This window comes from Uranotaenia lowii, chromosome 2, assembly GCF_029784155.1.
Source record: "Uranotaenia lowii strain MFRU-FL chromosome 2, ASM2978415v1, whole genome shotgun sequence".
NCBI classification, from domain to species: Eukaryota; Metazoa; Arthropoda; class Insecta; order Diptera; family Culicidae; genus Uranotaenia; species Uranotaenia lowii.
The window spans coordinates 427,980,950-428,000,974 of record NC_073692.1 but is presented as its reverse complement, the minus strand read 5'-3'; the positions used below and the strand labels follow the sequence as shown (position 1 = coordinate 428,000,974).

The 20,025-nt window shown below is 37.1% G+C and overlaps 1 protein-coding gene across 2 annotated transcripts in view; it reads right to left on the bottom strand.

Moving 5' to 3' along the window:
• LOC129749921 (uncharacterized) overlaps nt 1-20,025 on the bottom strand; it is a 44,827-nt gene that overhangs the window by 858 nt on the left and 23,944 nt on the right. Inside the window, exons 2-3 of one of the 2 annotated variants that reach the window (XM_055745052.1) lie at nt 7,735-7,780; nt 1-4,509 (exon numbers count right to left, since the gene is read on the bottom strand). In XM_055745052.1, the coding sequence (XP_055601027.1) occupies nt 4,149-4,509; nt 7,735-7,780 (407 nt within the window). In that variant the 3' untranslated portion in view covers nt 1-4,148. The remainder of the gene's footprint in view (nt 4,510-7,734; nt 7,781-20,025) is intronic. The other variant, XM_055745051.1, reaches the window with a different exon arrangement.

The following is a 20,025-nucleotide window of genomic DNA, read 5'->3' as shown; positions in this document are numbered from 1 at the left end:
GTAGGTATGATTTATTAGTAATTCGTATCACTTTTGTTTCATTTTTCTTCATCAAATTTAGGGACTGATTTAGGGATGAATCAAACCGAGTTCTGAAGGCATCAAGCTTATAATTCAAAATAAAAAAAGGCTCTAAGAGTAGTAGTTAGTTAGGCAGTAGCAGCAGCAGCTCTAAATCCGGTCTCAAAACAGGAATATTGAGCGCGTCTAAAAAAAAGTTCAGTTCGCAAAGCTTCAGCGGGCTGCCATCAGTTTCTGGAAAATCTTCCAGCTCTATATCCCCACTGAAAAGGGAGGGGTCAAAACTAACCATAGAAACATTTCTTGTGTTCCAATGCCCTCCCATGCCAAATGTGGTACCAATATCTAGATTAGTTCTCGAGTTATGTAAAAAAATTCATATATGCCCCTCTCCCCTTTCTTTCTCTCCACTGAAAGGAGGGAGGGGTACCCAATGTTCTTAGAAACATTTCTCGTACCAAAAACCCACCAGATGCCAAATTTGAAATCCCTTCTCCCGAATTTCCCTCTGTGTTATGCAACTCCCAGTCATTTTCAACTCCTCAAGTGAATACCCCCCATTAACGAGCCTATAGTAAACCTTTGTATGTAGTCTCTTTACCCCCATCATCATCAACCCCTCTCAAAAATGCTAACGAGTTGCCTCAAGCTGCTCCTCGCCGTCGGGTTTACTGATAGAATTTAAAGAGCGTCTAAGCAGGTCAGTGTACAAACTTGGAATTATTTATTGGTGCTTATACAGATCAACGCTCACTATGCTAACATCCCCCCTTAAGTGGATATTTGTAAAACACCAAACAACTTCTTGTCTTCTTCATGCTTCGGACCAGGTACCGCCTTGGTAAGGATATCCGCTGCTTGATTTTTCGATCTAACGTGTTCCAATTTCATAGCTTGAATTTCCAACTGTTGCCGAACAAAGTGATGTCTGATATCGATGTTTGCTCCTTGCTGAATACCCGACTTCTCGTTCTGCTAAGCTGATGGCACTTTTGTTATCGCAGTTAATCAAAATTGGACCACTCACATTTTGAAGTTCTTGAAGAAAACCTCGCCACCACATCGCTTGGTGGGTTGCAGTTGACAAAGCCATATACTCTGCCTCCGTTGTTGACAATGCTACTGTAGATTGTCGCTTTGAATTCCAGGAAACAGCACCGTCGTTTTGAAGAAACACATAACCGCTGATTGCGTAAATTGGGCTGGTAAAGTCCTTATTCCAGTCGACCCGTTTCGACCACATCCTCCGTGGATGTATTCACAAACTTGCAGTCCTCGTTAGTGAAATTTATTCGGATGCCTTTCTTGCAGACTTCACTGACTGACAGCAAATTTGTTGCCAATCCTGGAACACATAAGACGTTAGAGATACTCAAATCTGTATACGAACCTCTCGTCTCAGCAGTAAGTTCTACGCGTCCAACCACAGCAGCATAAATTTCAGTTCCATCTGCAACGTAAATCGATTCGTCCACTTGCATCGGATCCAAAATTGCCTTCTCGGAAACACACGACCTGCACCGGAGTCCAGAATCCAACCATTCGCATTGCTTTTAGGATTCTGATGTACCATAAACGCCATCTGGTTTGGACGTTTCCTTCCGTCCTTGGGTTCGACCTTCTGCTGACATTCTGAAGCGTAATGCCCGAACCTTTCGCACTTAAAACACTGTACATTTGATTTTTCCTTCTTTCCAGGTGTTTTCATGTGAGTTGCTAAAGCTCCAGCTGCACAACCAGAGCTGCAATTTCGGTCCAGTGTGACATCCTGCAGTATCTTGGATTTGATCACATCTGCTGTTAGATTGATGTCCGATGCATCAAGGCCCATAATCATCGGCTCGTATCGTTTCGGAAGTCCCATGAGCAAGATAAGAGATAACCACTCGTCGTTCAAGTTAGATCCAATTTCACCCAGCTTGTGATTTGTGGACATGACTTCGTCGACATACTCTTCCAGCGATGAACAGTCTTCAAGTTCCAGGCGCATTAGCTTGCGAAGTAGACAAATTTTCCTGCACTTTCCGCTCTCCTGGAATGTGGTTCGCAAACTGTTCCACGCTTCTTGTGCCGTACGAGCTTTCTGAACCAAGCTATAAATAGTTGTAAGGTTCTATGCAAATCGTTGCCAAAGCTCGCTCAGACAGATCCTCGTTCACGTGCGTGCCTTCTGGAGGGTTAACTGCTCGTCACGTACCCTCTCTGATCATCACCATCCTCATTGCAAATTACCAGGAATCGTAGTTGTCACGACCCTTCAGCTTCTCCACTGTTAGCATGGCCACACCTCCACCACCTGGTAATGTCGGATAGCTGGCCACCTGGCCATCCGCTTGTCCGTCCCGGGTCTGGTTGCCATTTCCTCCAAGGCGCTGAATATCTTGACCATTTCCGGTATTATCAGGAATACCATCATCCCGGTTCCGAAAATCATCCGCCGTAACCGATTTCTTCCTTCACGGTTCATAATTGTATCGGAAAAATAACTTCTTGAAACACGTTGGTGTGAATTTTTTTTCACTTGTTGATTCCGTAACTATGGAAACTATTCACCAACCTGATAGAATTGAAGGGCGTCTAAGCAGGTCAGAGTACAAACTTGGAATGATTTATTGGTGCTTATACAAATCAACGCTTACTATTTATGCTAACATTCACCAACTTGAATCGACGGGACCTTGAGTAGTTTACACCCGGTCCAAATCGAATGGGAAATCACCCAATGTGATTTCAATCACCCGGGACCTTGATCGATCTTATCCTTCCATAATTAGCTACCAGCCGATGAGACCGCACAAGATGCGCATTGTTGTTGATAGCTGTGTTGATAGTTTGAAGAAAGCAAATGCCATTGCTTGTGACCCGAAGTTTACGATCGAGAACCGCGTTTACGTTCCCGCTCGTGACGTAGAAATCGACGGAGTGGTAACTGAAAAGGTTTTGACCGTTGATGACCTAATGGAATCCGGGGTTGGTCGATTCAAGGATTCTGCTCTTCCAACGGTCTAGGTGCTGGACGCGCGTCATCTTAAATCAGCATTTGGCGAGCGGGAAAAACGGACATTTTCCCTTTCGAGCTCTTTTCGGGTTACCTTTTCCGGCATTGCACTTCCTGATTACGTTATGCTCGGGAAGGTTCGTCTACCTGTGAGGCTTTATGTGCCTTCGGTCATGTTCTGCCAAAATTGCAAGCAGTTGGATCATACGGCCGCCTACTGCTGCAATCAGGCACGCTGCTCAAAGTGCGGGGAGAAGCATGCGTAAGCTTCGTGTACAATAGAAGCAGCAAGCAGGTGTTTGTATATCTCGCGGCGTGTCCGAAGTAGATACATATCGCGCCGGAAAAAAATCTAGACTTCTTTAAAAACTAGTGTCAAAAAGTCCTATAACGACTGTCATTAGCATTACTTTCATGTTTACAATCACTATAAAGATTCAATAAATCATCGGATTAATAGCTTGCAAAACGGGGTTTTCTTTCTTTTATCCTAATAACTGCGACTGAAATATTATACTGTATTTGTTTTCTCCACTCGTGGAGTGTTCCACCGTACCCGATAAAAACAAACACAAATCCTCGCCAGTGTATTGCTACCTCGCTCACTCACACGCTCTCTCGCAACACTGGCAAAATTATCGGTGGGCCACCGTCCGTAAGCAGAACTCCGACAGATCAAAACCAGTGCAACACCGTCCGAATAAACAAACAGTTTGACAGCACCTAGTGGTGCACCAGTGCAACACTAGTGCAACACTCGGCATAAACAAATACGGTATTAGATGAACCAACTTCTCATAACTTGCATTTATTTCAATTCAGTGTTTCGTAAAGTTCTTTTTTAAAGTAATTTATTTTGATGTAACCATTTGTTTTGCGATATAGCCACATGAAACTGCTTTTAAAATTCACAACAGCACGTGTTTTACTAGGAAGTTTAGTAGAGGGTAGTAATACCAGTAATACTGTTCGTTCCAATTCCAGTCGCTGCTTATTATTAATATTACCATTGCGTTACTGATTCTTCTATCTTCGATACGACGATTTTGATTGCCAACATACTGAGACTCACTTGATCCATCTTCCCAATTATTGTGCCATGTGATCAGATTCTAGTTAGTTGTTGTTTTTACTGCGAATATTCATTGATGACAGACATTTCGTCCGCGAGTTTGCCGTTTCTCTTCAAATGATTGGGTGATCCACCACCAAACTCTTCCCTCTCCCGCAAGAGACGCTTAGGTCGGAAAGCGAACCGATCGATCTCGTCGAACTGACGTTTGCCCATCGACGGCGTTTCGTACTGGTCAATTAAGCCGTAGTTGCGTTTACCGCCGAACGATGAGAAGCGATCGATCTCGTCGAAGTTGCGCTTTTCATACATCGGGGCCAAACCGCGTGCAAAGTAGCTGTTCAGCAGGGCCCGGCGGTCCGAATTGTTGAGCGAACGTTTTATCTTAGCGATCATTTCGTTTGGAGTGAGGGACAAACTGGAAAACGGTAGGTATGATTTATTAGTAATTCGTTTCACTTTTGTTTCATTTTTCTTCCTCAAATTTAAATTCAAAGCTCAAATTTGTGGACACTGCAGGAACATTGCAGTCGAAATTGAAAAGTGAAATGTTAAAGTCGATAGATTGGAAAATCTATAAATTCACGTTCGAAATACTATACTAAAATCTAGACACGAATGCCATAATACTGGTAAAGTGTCAAAAATGAAACCTAAAAAGATACTCAAATTTATCCCACGAAAAATTAGGTGGTATGAAAAAAACTTAGCAATTGCTTTTGCTGCACTAAATCGAGCAGTCGAGCAGTCGCTTAAAGCAATTGCTTCGGTTGACATGAATAAAGTTTTTTTTGACAGCTGTTTTTCTGTCAGGAGCTTTTACTTTTAGAACAAGCTAATTTGGTATGAATAAAGCCCAAATCTGAAGTAATCGCTCGACAAATCTCCTAGCAATTGCTTTATTTTCTAAGCATGCTCGGTAGCAGACTTTTCCAATAAAAAATTCTTTAGCAATGTCATGAATTTATTGAATTAGCAATATTACGCTTTAATACAATTCAAAAAGGCACTTTCAACATGGATAAAGAAAAGTTGAAGTGATAATCCAGCTTTTTTTTCGTATTCCTGTCGTTGTATGAAATGATTCGTCTAAGATGAAACTAAACAAATCAATCAGTAAATATTCCAAATTAAAAATTCCGGCTATAGTGGAAGAAGTCTCAATCGGCTTGAAGTTGGAAGAAAATTGTAATAATTTAAAACATAATTCAGACTTCCATATTTATATGATTTTTTTTATTATCCTAAGATTTGAAAAAAAAAATTAAATTAAGATGCGCGCCTATTGCCTATTTTTTATACATCGGATTATCCCGATCCGAATACGTGTGGGAGAGCTATGATAAATGTTAAAGTTAGGCCATTTGTTGTTTGACTATATTCGAATATGTATTCATTTTTCTTTAAACATCAACATACGAGCACGCATTAACCAAAAACTTTCCGGTCGTTCTTACACCCACTATCCGCACCGTCGACTTCATGGCTATTTTAGCCGAATTTTTCAATTTTCTGATCGTTTTCTTTCATTGAACTTTAGAAAACTTCAGATTCTGCTGGTTGGATAGCTCTATTTTTTGAAGCAAAAACTATGTTCTAAGACTTTAGTACACATCCGCTAAGTAAATGTTTATTCATACCAAACTAAGCAAATGCTTTGGTCTTTTGCTTTGCTTGATTTCGAGCTAAGCAACCTTATTCATACCACTAATTGTCTTGATCTCCATCGATTTGGTCTTTCCGACATTGACTTTGAGACACCTTTGGAGCTTTCGGTGATGTCGTCGAGTTTGCTCTGCATATCCGGTTGTGTTTGGGCGATCAAAACAATATTGTCTGACAGGTTCAGGTCGTTGAGTTGCTCCATTGTTGAAGGATTCCATGGCCATCTTTGGTTCGGTGCACAGTCGATCTATCCAGCAGGCTTGCAATTTCTCTAACGAGAATCACCGATGTGCTCGGTTTTCGATTCTCGGTAGAGATTCTCTGAAACGCACCGCAGAGATTTTTAGCCGGACCTCTGTAGAGAATCTGTAAATCAACACGACAGAGCTAACACACACTACAGTGAAAAAATGTTTTCACCAAGGAGAGCGACAGCGACGGCAGCTGGCTTGGCTTGTTGCGTTTACCAACACATACGAAGCTGAACCACTCGCCCGAAACATTCATCGTTTGTTGATGCTATTATTATGCACACCGTCGTGTTTGTTTTTGTCTTTGCTTTTTGGTGGCTTCAACTAGTCGGTTCTGTGTTTTCACCGGGGTGCTCTACAGTGACAAATCGTCGCACGCCGGAGCTATTGAACTTAGGTGTGTGTGGCTTTCGAAACCGAGGTGCGAATAATGTGTGGAGAGGATCGAAAAATTTCACCCGGGTGATTTGCAACTATCGCACGGGGGTGTTTTTTTCTCCGTTCTCCGTTTTTCTCGGTAGAGAATGGCATCTCTGCTATCCAGTCAGAATCTCATCCATTAGAGCAAGTTCACTGGTGTTGGGAGAAAGTGGTAGAATTTTTGTCACTTTTGGCACATTTTGAAAATTTTGCCATTCTAAAACATTTTCAAGATCTCTGGCCTTCAAGTTTTTTAACAACACGTGTTGTAGTTTCGCATGCTGTGATGCAAAAATAGCAATATTTCTATCACATACGGCTGAAATAGAAACAGTGCTGTAAAAATATACAACGCCCAAAGATCTTGAAAACATTTTTGCATTGTTAAAATTTTCAAAATGTCAAAATTTCTACCACTTTTTCCCAACACCAGTGAACTTGCTCTTACGATTAGAAAAAGTAGCGGTGATAAGATACATCTCTGTCTCGCTCCAGCAAAATTCTATAGAAATCGCATTTCTAGGTTTATGCCAGAAATATTGTACCTCGCGTAACTATTGATACCATCGATAGAACTTTTCAAAAACTTCAGACTTGCTAGCTTTATATTTCAACAAACACTCTGCCAAATTTCAATAAAAGATGTAGCGTAGTTTCTGAGATATTGCAGTTTAAATGGTAAAAGTCCAAATAGTCCTTTTTTCGTAGAATTACTGTATCAGGCCACACAAATTCCAGAAAACCCAAATTTTGTAGTATTATAGTGTGATAGTTGATCTATCTAACGCAGAAAATTTGGTCAAAAAGTATCATCAGAGTAAGAAGTTATGGAAGCTCAAATTTTAGCAAATTTTAGCAAGGTAAAATTTCTGACCCGTGATTTTTCGATTTCGAGAGCTTGAAAGCCTTGACGATCATACCGCCTGACCATGTTGGGTTTTCAACGTGACTGTTCAGAATCATTTCATCTCTTTCTCGTTCCATCTTGGATAACTTTTAAGTGCGTGTACCAATCCTGACAAAATGTTCACTACTAGACAAAAAAAAAAACGGTTCTTATCAAAACGCTGTCATTAGTTTCTCGGTAAAACAACTAGAGAGGCTGCAGTAAATAAAAGAAAACCACCCATTACTAAATGGTACAAAGCCTCAGGTACCTATTCTTATAAATTCTCGTGATTCGTGTCAAAGCTTAATTTATTCGAATAGGCCAATATTGGTACCTCAATCCTGTCGGAAACTTAAAATCGTAAGTTTGAAGCTAACCGGCGAGGAAGGATGACGAAATCAAATCACTAACGGCTTACCTGTTTAATTCCTCTCCTGCTTTGTTGTGACCCTGGTGCTGTGAACCTAAAAGTGAATAAATTTAAGTATTATTTATTAATAATAATGGACATTTTTTGCTGACGTTCACTGATTCAATTATTCTACCGAAAAAACGCTACAACTCAAGGTGTTTTGTTTGGCTTCATTTATTTTCGATGGAACGACATATGCACTTCAAATGCTTGATTTCACATGTTTAAATATTCTTATAGTTATTATCTTAAACACACACTACTTTTAGCAGTAGATACCAAAATGCGACGAGATTTGCGGTCGGAGGTAAATGTTATACTTTGCTTTCTTTTTTTTTCGTTACAGTCATCCAAACTAACGGCTAGTTAGCTTTTTGTGCTTACAATTTTAAGACCATGGTTTTGTTGAAGAAAAAAAAAATAGAGATACAATAATAAGTAATTTACAAAAATGGACTGACTGTGTGTGATAAGTTTGTAGGAGGTTTTCTTTATTTTTTTTTGTTTTTTTTAGCTCGCGTTCGTTTTTGCACTTAAAAAATCAAGCCACTTGGCATTCAGCGATGGATGGGGGCGGATTATTTCTTCAGCAGATTTCCACCGCCGATGGAGTCGAGCGAGCGTTTTAGCAAATTTCCGCCTCCAATCGAGTCGAGCGAGCGTTGACTGCGTCCGAAGGTGCCCGGACGATTGGGCAGAATCATTTCCGCCGAAGGTCCTCCGCCACCGGTCAGCAGGATGTGGTTGTAGTACAGGTACTCTGGCATGAGAGGCACGTGTTTTTTTTTCGTTGGTTCGTTTGTTCGTTCGTTATCATAAACCCATGAATTGGATAGGAAAGAAAAGAATCATTCATTAACCATCATTATCTTCCGGATGCAGTCGGTGTTCTTAACTGTGTGTTATACCTTTTTGTGTATGAGTAAGTTTCGCACTCGAGGGTGCTGGACGTGAGACTATAGAGTAAGACGCACATAGTTTTATCGGACATTCACAGGACGGACACTTTGGTGTAGGACAATGTAAGCGAACATGTACTTAGTTGTTGTAGACAATAGTGATAGTTTTCAGACTTTTCGGATGGATTTGCATTATGGAAGTATTATTAACACTTAAGTTAAAGATCACTCTATGGAGCCACTACATACTTTGAGATTCTGAACTTCAAATGCTTGAGAACATAATAACAAAAATACACTTTCGAGAAGGAATCAACAAAATTTCCAGCACTTTCCGGGACCAATTTCTATCTATAGGAGGAACGGAAAGCAAAACATAGATAAATGCCGCTCGTGGGAATGTAAAATATTTACACGGGGTGCATTTTTATCTTTTAGCGGGTCCGGCGACCTTCTGAGATGCATAAAAGGAAGGCCACCGAAAAGAACTAGCCTGAGGAGACCTTCCGATTTGTCCCTTCAACATTGTTTTATGTCTACGAAATTTGACAAATGATTTTTTGAGAGAAAGATGTTTCTTCGAACAATTGAATCTTACTGCGTACTTTGAGCATGCAGTCTTTATTTTGATTATTGCTTGGAATTATTTGAAAAATGTTATCGAATCTCCTTTTTTAAACGTTAAATTGTCATTCAATATATTTTGACTAATTTTACAGCTTTGTTTGGCAAAAGAAATGCTCTGCAAAAAAATGTGTGTAATAAAGCTCGGATGATGAATAAATGAAGGATCATTATAGTTACATAAAAGCCGTTTTGGAAAAGTGTTTTTGCTAGTATTTCAAACAAATGTGATTCGCCTATGTAATCATCAATGTTGTATTATATTGTATTGGTTTTTGTTTTGAGTGCTGTCAATTTCTTCCCGATGATTTTTCGCTCGATCAATAAAAAAAGCATGAAGAAAAAATACTCAGTCTGAAATACACATCAAAGAATTTAAATTTTATTATTTTTATAACATTCAAAATAACTTCTGGCATGGTTCAATTAGATTTGTTCTTCATTGTTGCTCGATATTTTCACAAACTTAAAAAAAATCTTTCTCTAAGTATAAACAATTTTATCTCACTAACTAGAGCTGCTAGAGAACACTTATTGCAAATTTGGCTTCAGCTAGAGCGTGAAATTTCTAGAGATTCTAGAGATGACATAGTGGTCTATTGCGCTAACGGCTAAACCCGATTACTGACCTTTTCAACGAATATTCGGTTGAATATTCTGTTGAGTTTTTTTTTTGTAGAGAAATGAATCCAACTTAGATGAAATTTCAGGGACTAGATAAGGGAAAATTGATGTTGAAAAACATGCGAAAAAAAATTCGCCTTGTCTCCCGGTGAGACTTGAACCCACATCTTGCGCCTCTCCGGGGCCCATGTATTAACATTCTACTACAGGAGACCAACCTGGCGTATGAATATTATACTGGTTGAGTGTCGATGTCTATCGGAATGAAGGGAATAGTTCTCCCATGTGATCATAATCATTTTTCTTGGTCTATTTCTATTCCCATCTTTTCATCTTATGGTAGTTGGACTCAAATTTGGATATTTTAGGCACGGCAAGATTTGCATTGCCTTCTCATATACAGTTTTTCACCAAAGGGATTGGATTCCAGTGAAGCATGGGATTAAACATGTCAGAACAGGTGCTATTTGAAATTGCTTATTTGATATCGAATTAGATGAATGTCGAATTTTAGATAGTCTTAAAAATAGTTGCCAAAAGCACGATGATTTTTGACCTTAAGCATATTATACTTTCTATCACATGTATCCACACGACCGGGTCTGGGCGATTTTTTTTTAAACTTGTAAAAAAGGGCAAATTCGAACAGAAACTACGAATTATCTACAAATATATGAGAGGCAAAAGAAAGAAAATTACTTGAAATTTATAGCTTCCATTGAATCACAGCAGAAGTTTTAAAATTGTATTTAAAAAAAAAATAATGTTAGTTTTTAAATTTACTCTTAAAAATCGTTTGTGTAACGCGAAATCTAAAAATGTTCAAAGAGATATTTGAGTTTTTTTTATTTGAATAAGCACATATTCTGAATAAACCCGGGTAAAATCAGAAAAGTTTAGAAAAATATCTGGCCATCCCGGTCAGATTGAACTTTTCTCGAATTTATTATTGGATTTATCATAGGATATATCAAGAAAATTAGGAATACACGATGATAAAATTATTGAACATAACATAATAAAATTAGCAATAAATAAATAGTATATTAGTAAATATCGAATAATGAATCTCTTCAAAGGAAATTATTTTCCATTGAGATTTCATATTGTAGTCAATTTAGTTAAATAATACATTTCCTCGCACGACATTATAAATATTTGTGTTCTCAGCATGATTAAAATTTGCTCGCGTTTACTCTTATTATCATTTTGCTGCCAGACATGCTGAGAACAGTAGCGTCCATTACCAGGGGGCTCAATTGAGCCTTTTGGTGTGGGGGAGTGTGGTGGGCCGCTACTCTTTCAATCTACTGTGAAAGATACACGGATTCACCTAAAATGGTTCAATGAAAACATAAGTTATTTATGATTTTGTAGCTTTTTCAACATTACTTTTGGATATTTGGTAAATTTAAGAAAATAAATTAGCTCAACTATTCGGAGAGCTGAATATTCGGCTTAACGGTGTTTTGGCGGTATTCGGCGCCGAATATTCGGTACATCTCTTAAAATTTCTCAACATGTTTCCATTCTCGGGAATCGATAAATCTGTAAGATTTCCGCCTTTCTTTAGAAAAACGCGAAGGTTTAATCTAAAACATATTCAGACATGAAAATCAAATTTTCAGTCGATATAATTTCAATCAAAATACTTTTCAGAATATGAGATAAGCTCACTGCAATTGAAATTGTTTGATTCGAAATTAATCTTGATACAAATTAAAAAAAAAATCTAGAAAAACAGATAATCCGAAAGAAACAAATATAAAAAAAATAAACAAAAAGAAAAATGTTTGTGATTTGAAATGACAATTCAGATTGAAGATCTTCTTAGAAATGAACTTCAAAATATGTTAATCTTTTAAAAAGTTTTGTTATCTAATCAATGAACTAGTTGCTGTCCATGGAGCTGAAGATGCTGTAAGAATCCTGCAAAAATTGCCTACGCTTGTTCACAAAATTTTTGACAAATTCTAAGTTCAATTTTCAACGTTCATTTCGCAACATTATCTCTATAATCAGCTTGTCAAATCGGCCGGTTTTACCTAGACATGCCCGGATATTGGTTAAAAAAATTGGGAAAGGTCTGGTCCGTTCCCGGTTGCCCGAATGTTGTTGAAAAATGCCTGGATTTATTCACTTTGTTCGCAACAAAAAAAAATCAAAGAAGATTTTTATAACTTTTTATTTTCAACGAAATTTTCAGAGCGAGTTTTATCAAATTTATAATGACCGGGTTTTTGGAAGCCTAATAAACTATTTGAAGTCTTCTGATGTATTGTGATGAAAAAAAAAAGATCTTCCTGTTTTTTTTTAATATTTTCTGGGTCTTAACCAAATTTTCCTGGATATCGTCCGAATTTTGGGTTGAAAATTTTGAAATCAATTGTCCGGATTTTGTCGGATTTTCAAATAAAAAAGACTGGATTTGGCTGGAACAGACGTGTGCGCGAAAAATTTTGGGAACCTTATTCTATAACTTGCACGAAGCAAAAAAAATGATTTGAAAAAAAAGTTTTAATTTTTTTTTGGAGTGAATCATTGTGGCTCCAGAGCGTTTTAGAAAATCTATAATAATTAAAAGTGTGGTAGATTTGAATTTGAATTTGTGGTTACAAAAATATGATAACAAAAAACCCATAAAATGATCGAAAAAATGCTCTTACGGTATTTTTTGACTTGGCGATCGTGGCTCCAGAGAAAGGCTTATTGGTATGTATTGATATGGATGATATCAACTAGAATCGACCATATTTCATTTACATGTATAATTTAAGCACTCTGATATTGCAGTCCAATGTTCTGATGGCCAGGGTTTGTTTTGAAAACATTTTTACAATTGAAAAACGAGTTTCTGCTCTGCGTTAATTAACTTTTTATCATTCAAGAGTCAAAGATCCCCTATTCTAGATAAAAAGCAAGCCTAGTACTATATTCTCACAATTGCCTTTAATACACTCTTTTTTATTAATTGAAAATAATTTTAAAGTCAGTAAAATCACCACCAGAAAATCAATGTTGAAAAAATTCGTTTCTCATTGGTGGCTCCAGAGAGTATTTTTTTTGTCTCGATTATAGTAGTTTTAACATGTTTATGTCAATTGCGACTAATGACAACGATGCAGTCATTGAAAAACTTATCCGGTACAATTGTGATCGATGTTTTACTCTTGGGCTCGAACTCACGGACATGGGCTCAGGAAGCAACTGACTTGCCAACTGAGCTATATCACAAGCCCATGCCAGAGAGTTTAATTTTGTTTTAACGGCAAGGAAAATAAAAAAACACCAAAAAACGTTGTTGATTTTCATTAGTATTGAAGAAAATTAAAAGTTATACTCTCTGGAGCCACTCATGAGAGACGGAGTTTTCCAAATTCATTTCACTCACTATAAAATGTTTTTCCAATCAATAATTCATTAAAAAAAAACGAATGTACTTAGGACAATTGTGATAGAATTTCAACCTAGAATATGGGATTTCTGTAAGATTCCTAAGCTGTGTCGAAAATCGCCATTAAAGCGTGTGGTTCATGGCTCCGCAGACTAATTGATATGTTTATGATGGATGATAACAACCCAAATAGTCGATATCTTTTCCCATCAATAGGGGAAAAGCCCCGGGCTGTAAAGTTCAATAGTGAGCTGACCCGAAAGTAATTTGTTATTTCTACTTCGAGAATTGACAAATGAGTGACTTCCCTACATAACGGTTTTGGTAAAGTTGAAATTTGTTTTAATCGGACTATAGGGGCTGTCTCGCTTGCTCTTCTATTTGCCAAACAGTTCGAGTAAGCGTCCAATCGATACATCAGCTGGGGCTGGGGCAAGAAAGCGATGATCAAAAGGTCGATTTTCTTCCGGATCCCGTCGGTATGATTGATGGCACCACATTTTCTCGCCACTGGTCGCTCATCGATTGGAGTGTTAATCCAACAATTGGCCCATTATTCGAGGACCCGATGAATGAATGCATGCATGTATGAATGTTGCTCGTACAAACGAACTGCTGCTGACTGACCACAACCAGCGCAATTGTTGTTCTTTGGTGCGGGTGTTTTTTTTCTCAGCTCAACTCCTGTGTCTTTGTTCATTGTTTCTAGCAGCAGCAACGAAGCAGGAAAAACGAAAACCCGAGCCCAGAGATGCAAGAAGAAAGTCAAGCTGTGTGGTTTGATGCTGTTTCCATGTCCTGGCAGCGCTATTGATTATGCACTTTCTGATGCAGTTCGTTGTGCAATTGGAGCCGGGAGCACAGAAATAGGATAAAAACACTAACGGGTTCAACCGATCGAAGAAAAAAAGAAACATCCAACAATTAACGTGTGTTTTTGTTCATCTCAGTTATTCAAATACATATCTATCTAGTAGTAGGGTAAAAGTATCGCGCCCTGCTAACCTTGACGAATGATTCTACCGATTGAGCGATACACTCGCGTTTCTTAATGGATCGAAACGGTATGTTGTGGTAGCATAATTGATGTATTTTTTTTGTTCTTCTGATTTCATCAGTAGAAGTCAAAGTAAAACAGTTTGAATTGATTTAAGAAATGAAAATAATCCAAAATCCGGAAAACTGTTTCTGTTTTTATAAATTATTTTGTTAATTGGAAATGGTTTGAAATCTATTCCATACAAATTCACACAAGAAATATACCCAGTTGAACTTGTAGAAATTTGATTTGTTGCTTGCCAGCATCTCAAACAACACAAAATCGGATAAATGCAGCGTTAATTTGATTACAATCGTGTATTAGGAACCTGGGTAATTTCGTTGAGTGTTTCTCCACTTTACGTGTTGTGGTAAGACAACCGCTACTTTCAGAAATACTACGATTGTGAAAGCTCCGTTCTCAATGAATATCCTTATAAGTAGGTTGTATGATCTGATCATTGAACAGTTCCCAATCGAGTAGTATGTAGGTATATGAGAGCAACGGGTATCATATTTCTGACTTCCATTTGTTTGTGAACAATAACTGAGTAGCAACAAATCAAAAGTTTGAAATTAGTAATGAAAGAAAATGACACGACAGGAACTTTCAGTTCAAATTATTTCGCACACCAAACACTGTACTAAAAAATAATAAATGCAACACTTTCTTTTGTGTATAACTTCTGAATGCATGGATGATGCAAATTGATCAAATTTTTAGTTAAACTTCCTAAAAATGAAATGTAGGTATATAACGTAAATGTATGAATATACCGTGGGGGAACATTGATCACTTTTTTTTAAATTCATTTTCGAATATTTTGGAAGAGGTTACTTTTATGTAACACCTAAAAGTTTTAAATTACTTACTGAGGTAAGGAGTATAAAGCATGATCATTGATAGCAGAATATTCAAACGACATTAATTTCATGTAACTTTGATGACTATGGTTTTAACGTATCTCAACATCTTCTTATTTTTTTGATGCCATTTGGCACAAAAGGTTTAAAACATATTGATAGCAGTAATGTTTTGTTTAGAATCAATTAAATTTTTAACGTTTTCTTTCTAAAACAAATATACTTAAAAGATGGACAATGTTGCTGCATACCTTAAGGGGCAAACATTATGACATTTATCAAATTTTTTTTGACCACAAAACAAATGAAATTTTACCTTCATACCATTCCCTAGGTCCTCCCACTGTTCTCATGATCTTTTTTTCTTCAAACTTACCATTTGATAGGGTTTTTAGCCATTTGTTCTATACAGGCTTTCTCAAAGAAAATGTCCGTTTTTTTTAAATATGCAATAATATTACAGAATGACCATAAAAATAAGACTAAAGCTATACCTATACAAAGGAAAAAAGATAAACTTTCACATTAAACAACCCATTTGCTCCTAAATACTATCATTTTATCAGGAGAGGTGTTTGTTTGTGAGTCTTCGAAAAAAACAGATATTTTAAAACTTTAAATTTAAATATAAATTAATTTTTAAGTAATATAAAATTTTTCCAACTACAAATAAAATTAAGCCTATTTGACACTCAATTTATAGGCTTTCAAACGTAGAGAATAGTTTTCAGATATTTTAACTTCAGACTTAGTTAATGCAAAAAATTCATGTTGATCGAAGTTACCCCGATGATCAAAGTTCCCCCAGTTTACGGTATGTGTTCAATTTTTGGATAATTTGTCAAGTTTTGAGATAGCATCCAATGAAAAAGTCCAACATTTTTAAGCACGATCGTGGAAAATTCATCAAGGTCCTATTGACAGACCCTAAAACAGTTGGGAATCCACTTTTCAAGAAAAGTTCATGTGCTAAAATCGTTCGAGGAGTTCTAGAGGAACATCTAACAAGGAGTTAAAATATGAATAAAAGCGAAGATGATTTATTCCATTAAAGGTTAGAAATGTGAGAATTAGATATGCTAACATTTTGATTGGGGAAGTGGTAAAGTAGATCATTATTTGTGTCTGGTGAGATGAAGAACCAGATCTGCCTGCTTGTCTTCATATTTAAAAATAATAAAAAACGGTTTTTCAAATCGTGCATAAAAAAGTTGGACTTCAAAAAAATGGACGAAAAATTGGGACACGTGGGAGATCTCATGCCAGAAAGTTTTCGTTAACAAGTCACTTGCATTTACCGTGAAATAAAATTTGAAATATGATACTTTATGTGGCACACAATTTAGGGAAGCTGCAAATCAGTAAGTGGTAGGGGAAAGTCGGGTAAAACGAACACCATCAATATTTCGAAAACTACAATGTTTGGCATAAATGTAATTATGAGAATTTTCTTGCATTTGTGTATCAACACTTTCGAGACTCTTTGGATATTTACATCCAGCAATATCTCATAACAGTAAACAAAACAAACTAAAATTTCGAAGATCCATTATTTGATGTAATTTTCTCTACTCAGAAAATAGTTCTTAACTCGCAAAATTTTCCAAAATTTCAACCGGTTTCAAAGATGTAGTGTTCGTGAGGCTTCTTTTTTATCATCAGAAGGAAAATCAGCGAATCTCCGTCGAAGGGCTTGAACAACAACCCTTTTGAAAAAAAAGTGGGCACACTGGGTAAGACGGACACCTCAAGGTCGGGTAAAACCGGACACATATGTTTCTCCAGGTATTTCAAATTTTTAATCGGTTTGATTAATTGTCGGTCTAAAAGCACTCAGCATTTTAAAACAGGGCATAAAAACTGTAAAAACTGGGTCCCGGCGAAGGTAGCACCTATAAAATACGGAATTCCGGAAATCACACTGTTTCGCATCTCGACTCAGACCAGTTGGTTCCATTTTTGTTAAAAAACGTTCTCAAATACTTAACTTACAAACAAATGTACTTTTAAAGCAATTTTTCCGGCAAAATGTACTTTTTCTACGCAGTGTCCCTTTTACCCGAGCATTTCTCAAAAGTGTAATTTGCAAGCATGTTTCAGATTGCTTAAAAACAGTCTTGATGAAGAAAATTTACTAATTCTAGTAATAAATGCGATAGCAAACAACCTTAACTGCCTATTTGCACGAAAACTGCGACGAAAAAAGCGATATCGGATTTTCTATTGCGATTTCACCTTAGGGTGTCTGTTAGAGTGCCCCAAATGACCCGACTTTTGAAAAAGTTATGCTGCAGGCTAAAATTGATCCTTGGCCTAGTACAAGATCTCATGCCAAATTTGGGCGAGATCGGATCACGGGAAGGGGTCGCTCAACGAGCCTGAAGTTTGTATGGGATTTTGAGACATTTTGTATTTTTATAACATTAACTTAAAATTTAGTTTTTGGAGGCATACCTAAATAAAAAAAATACAACACAATTTGTTTTTTTTTAATTTGATTTGCCAAATGAAGTTTAAAACCCGGCAAAGTCCGGGTATTTTAAATGAAATCAAGGCAACTGGGCCGGGCCGGGCTCTTCCCATATTTTGTATTAAATATCCGGGCAAACCCGGATAAAACCGGGCAATGTAGTTTAGAGCTATTGAATGTAATTAATTAGATCAAAACTTTTTTTAAACACGTCAAACTCTGTATAACCTGCAAATACAAAACGCCGAGTTTTTTGACCGTTTTGAGGATTTCTCAAACTTGAAAGTCTTATTTTTATCACAAGTAATTGTTTGTTCAAATGTCATTTTGAATCATCATCAGAATAATCTTTGTATTACTCGATCTGATTTTTCTCTCCGTTTAAAGTTGTAGAATGCCAGATCGCACATTGCTTGACCCTGTATTTATTTTATGCCTCGTCACCTGATAAGGCCACTATTAATAACAAAAATTACTATTTTGTGAAGAACAACTGTTAGAATGTTGTGCACCATGATTCTTATCCTAACGACCGTCCAAGATAGGTCAAAAATTCAAACTACAATTTGATAGAAGTTTCACTTCAAATGGTTTCATGGGATTTAAATTTTTTTGAGGAAATCGGTACAGAACGCACCAGTTAAGCTTAAAAGCAATTATGTAATAGCGCTACCAACCATTTAACAATGAAGTATATTTTATTTACACGATTTCTTCAGTTTTGCCCAAAAATGATTTCCTAAAATACTGAGCTCATCCGAATTAGCTTCCCACCTTGAAACCTTTAATTAGAGGTCGTTCGTTACCAACCAAACCCTACTAACGAACCAAACAGGCCGAATGTGGTTTTTTTTTATCCAAAATACCGCATCGCACCTTCCGGTGATTTCTAGACAACCGGAACCGGCTCGACTAGAACCGTGCCAAAGTATAGGAACAAAAAAAACTACCTTGCTCCTGTTTGACTTTGTTACAACTCGCAATCCCAAACGACGACGTTGCAGAATTTCATGTTTGTTCCCCGATTACGGACGGCTTGTTTTTCAAACATCATCGTTTGGGAAAGTCTAACATCCTGCGCCTTGTAACTCGTTTTGAAATTTTGTTACTTTTCAAACAAAACAAGTCATAAGTCAGGGAAAAATATCACGAAATTCAACTTTCTGGAAAGTTACGGGGAAATGATAACAACTGGTTCAGCTAATGACGTAATTTACACCAGTTTACAACTTGGCAACTTTGTATCGTGGACATCTATTGGATGAACACGGGAACGCCAAAGCAGCAATTGTTAGTTACCGAACACCTGGTCCGATCCTTGGCCTTGATGAGAGTTGGATAGAAAGCGGAAACACCACGACAGCCAGCAAACCACCAAATGAGCCAATTTCGGCGCGAGTTTTTTTTTCTTTCTGCTTCTTGACTAAGTCCTACGAAGAGAGTTTGGCGGGTGTTTTGCCAGAAACATTGTCATTTATGAGTGTAGAGGCTGTAAAATGCTCGATGCTCGTAAAATATTACTTTGAGAAGCTTTCGCGTTGAGTGGGTGAGATGATGTTTTTTGTCTATTTCAAATTTTGTTTTGAGTACACTTCATCCCCCCATTCCCGTCTGCCAGCGTGTTAACGTGATGATGGAAAAGTTGGTCGATTGAAAATGTTTCAAATTAGCACCTTTGGTAGGGAATGTGTTGGTCTTCAACATTTAGATTAAATCATAAAACTACAGTCTTGTAATTTTTTCTTGATTGTTTTCCGAAATTTATATATTTTACATACTCAATTTGTCTGGATTTAAATAAAATTTGAAAATATTTGTCAAAAAAATTAATTGAATTCGTATGTTCATATTCTTCTCATCTGTGAACATCCAACATTAACCAAGCATACTCGAAAGATGCTGATACTGTTGAGCGTGAAAAAAACGCCAAATGAGCTCAACGGAGTCGAGCCAACCAACTGTTGAACATTTTGTCTTTTAGTGGAATGGTTTCAAGGAAAAAAATAATAGGAAAAAAGATCCAGAGACGAATATTTCTTTACAGCTCCTGAAAAACAGATGGTTTGCTTTCATATCCCATAAAATGGTTGGTTCTAGTTGAGGTGAGATTATTTACCTAATAAAATTCGAACTCGTTTATGTCAGCTAGGTACCGGTGGGAAGTTGAAGAGTTATCTCCCAATTAAATCTATTATTGCCGTATGTGTATCAACTCTAACACCTTGGTGGCCTTCACGGTTTCTGTTTTTGTATTAGATTTTATTTAAAAAGCATTTAAATAACAGGATTGCTAAAGATTTTTCGCTTTGAAATAACCCATTTTTCTGATCTTTATTATACTATACTATTATCAGATTATTAAATCAATAAAAAGCCCTTTATTC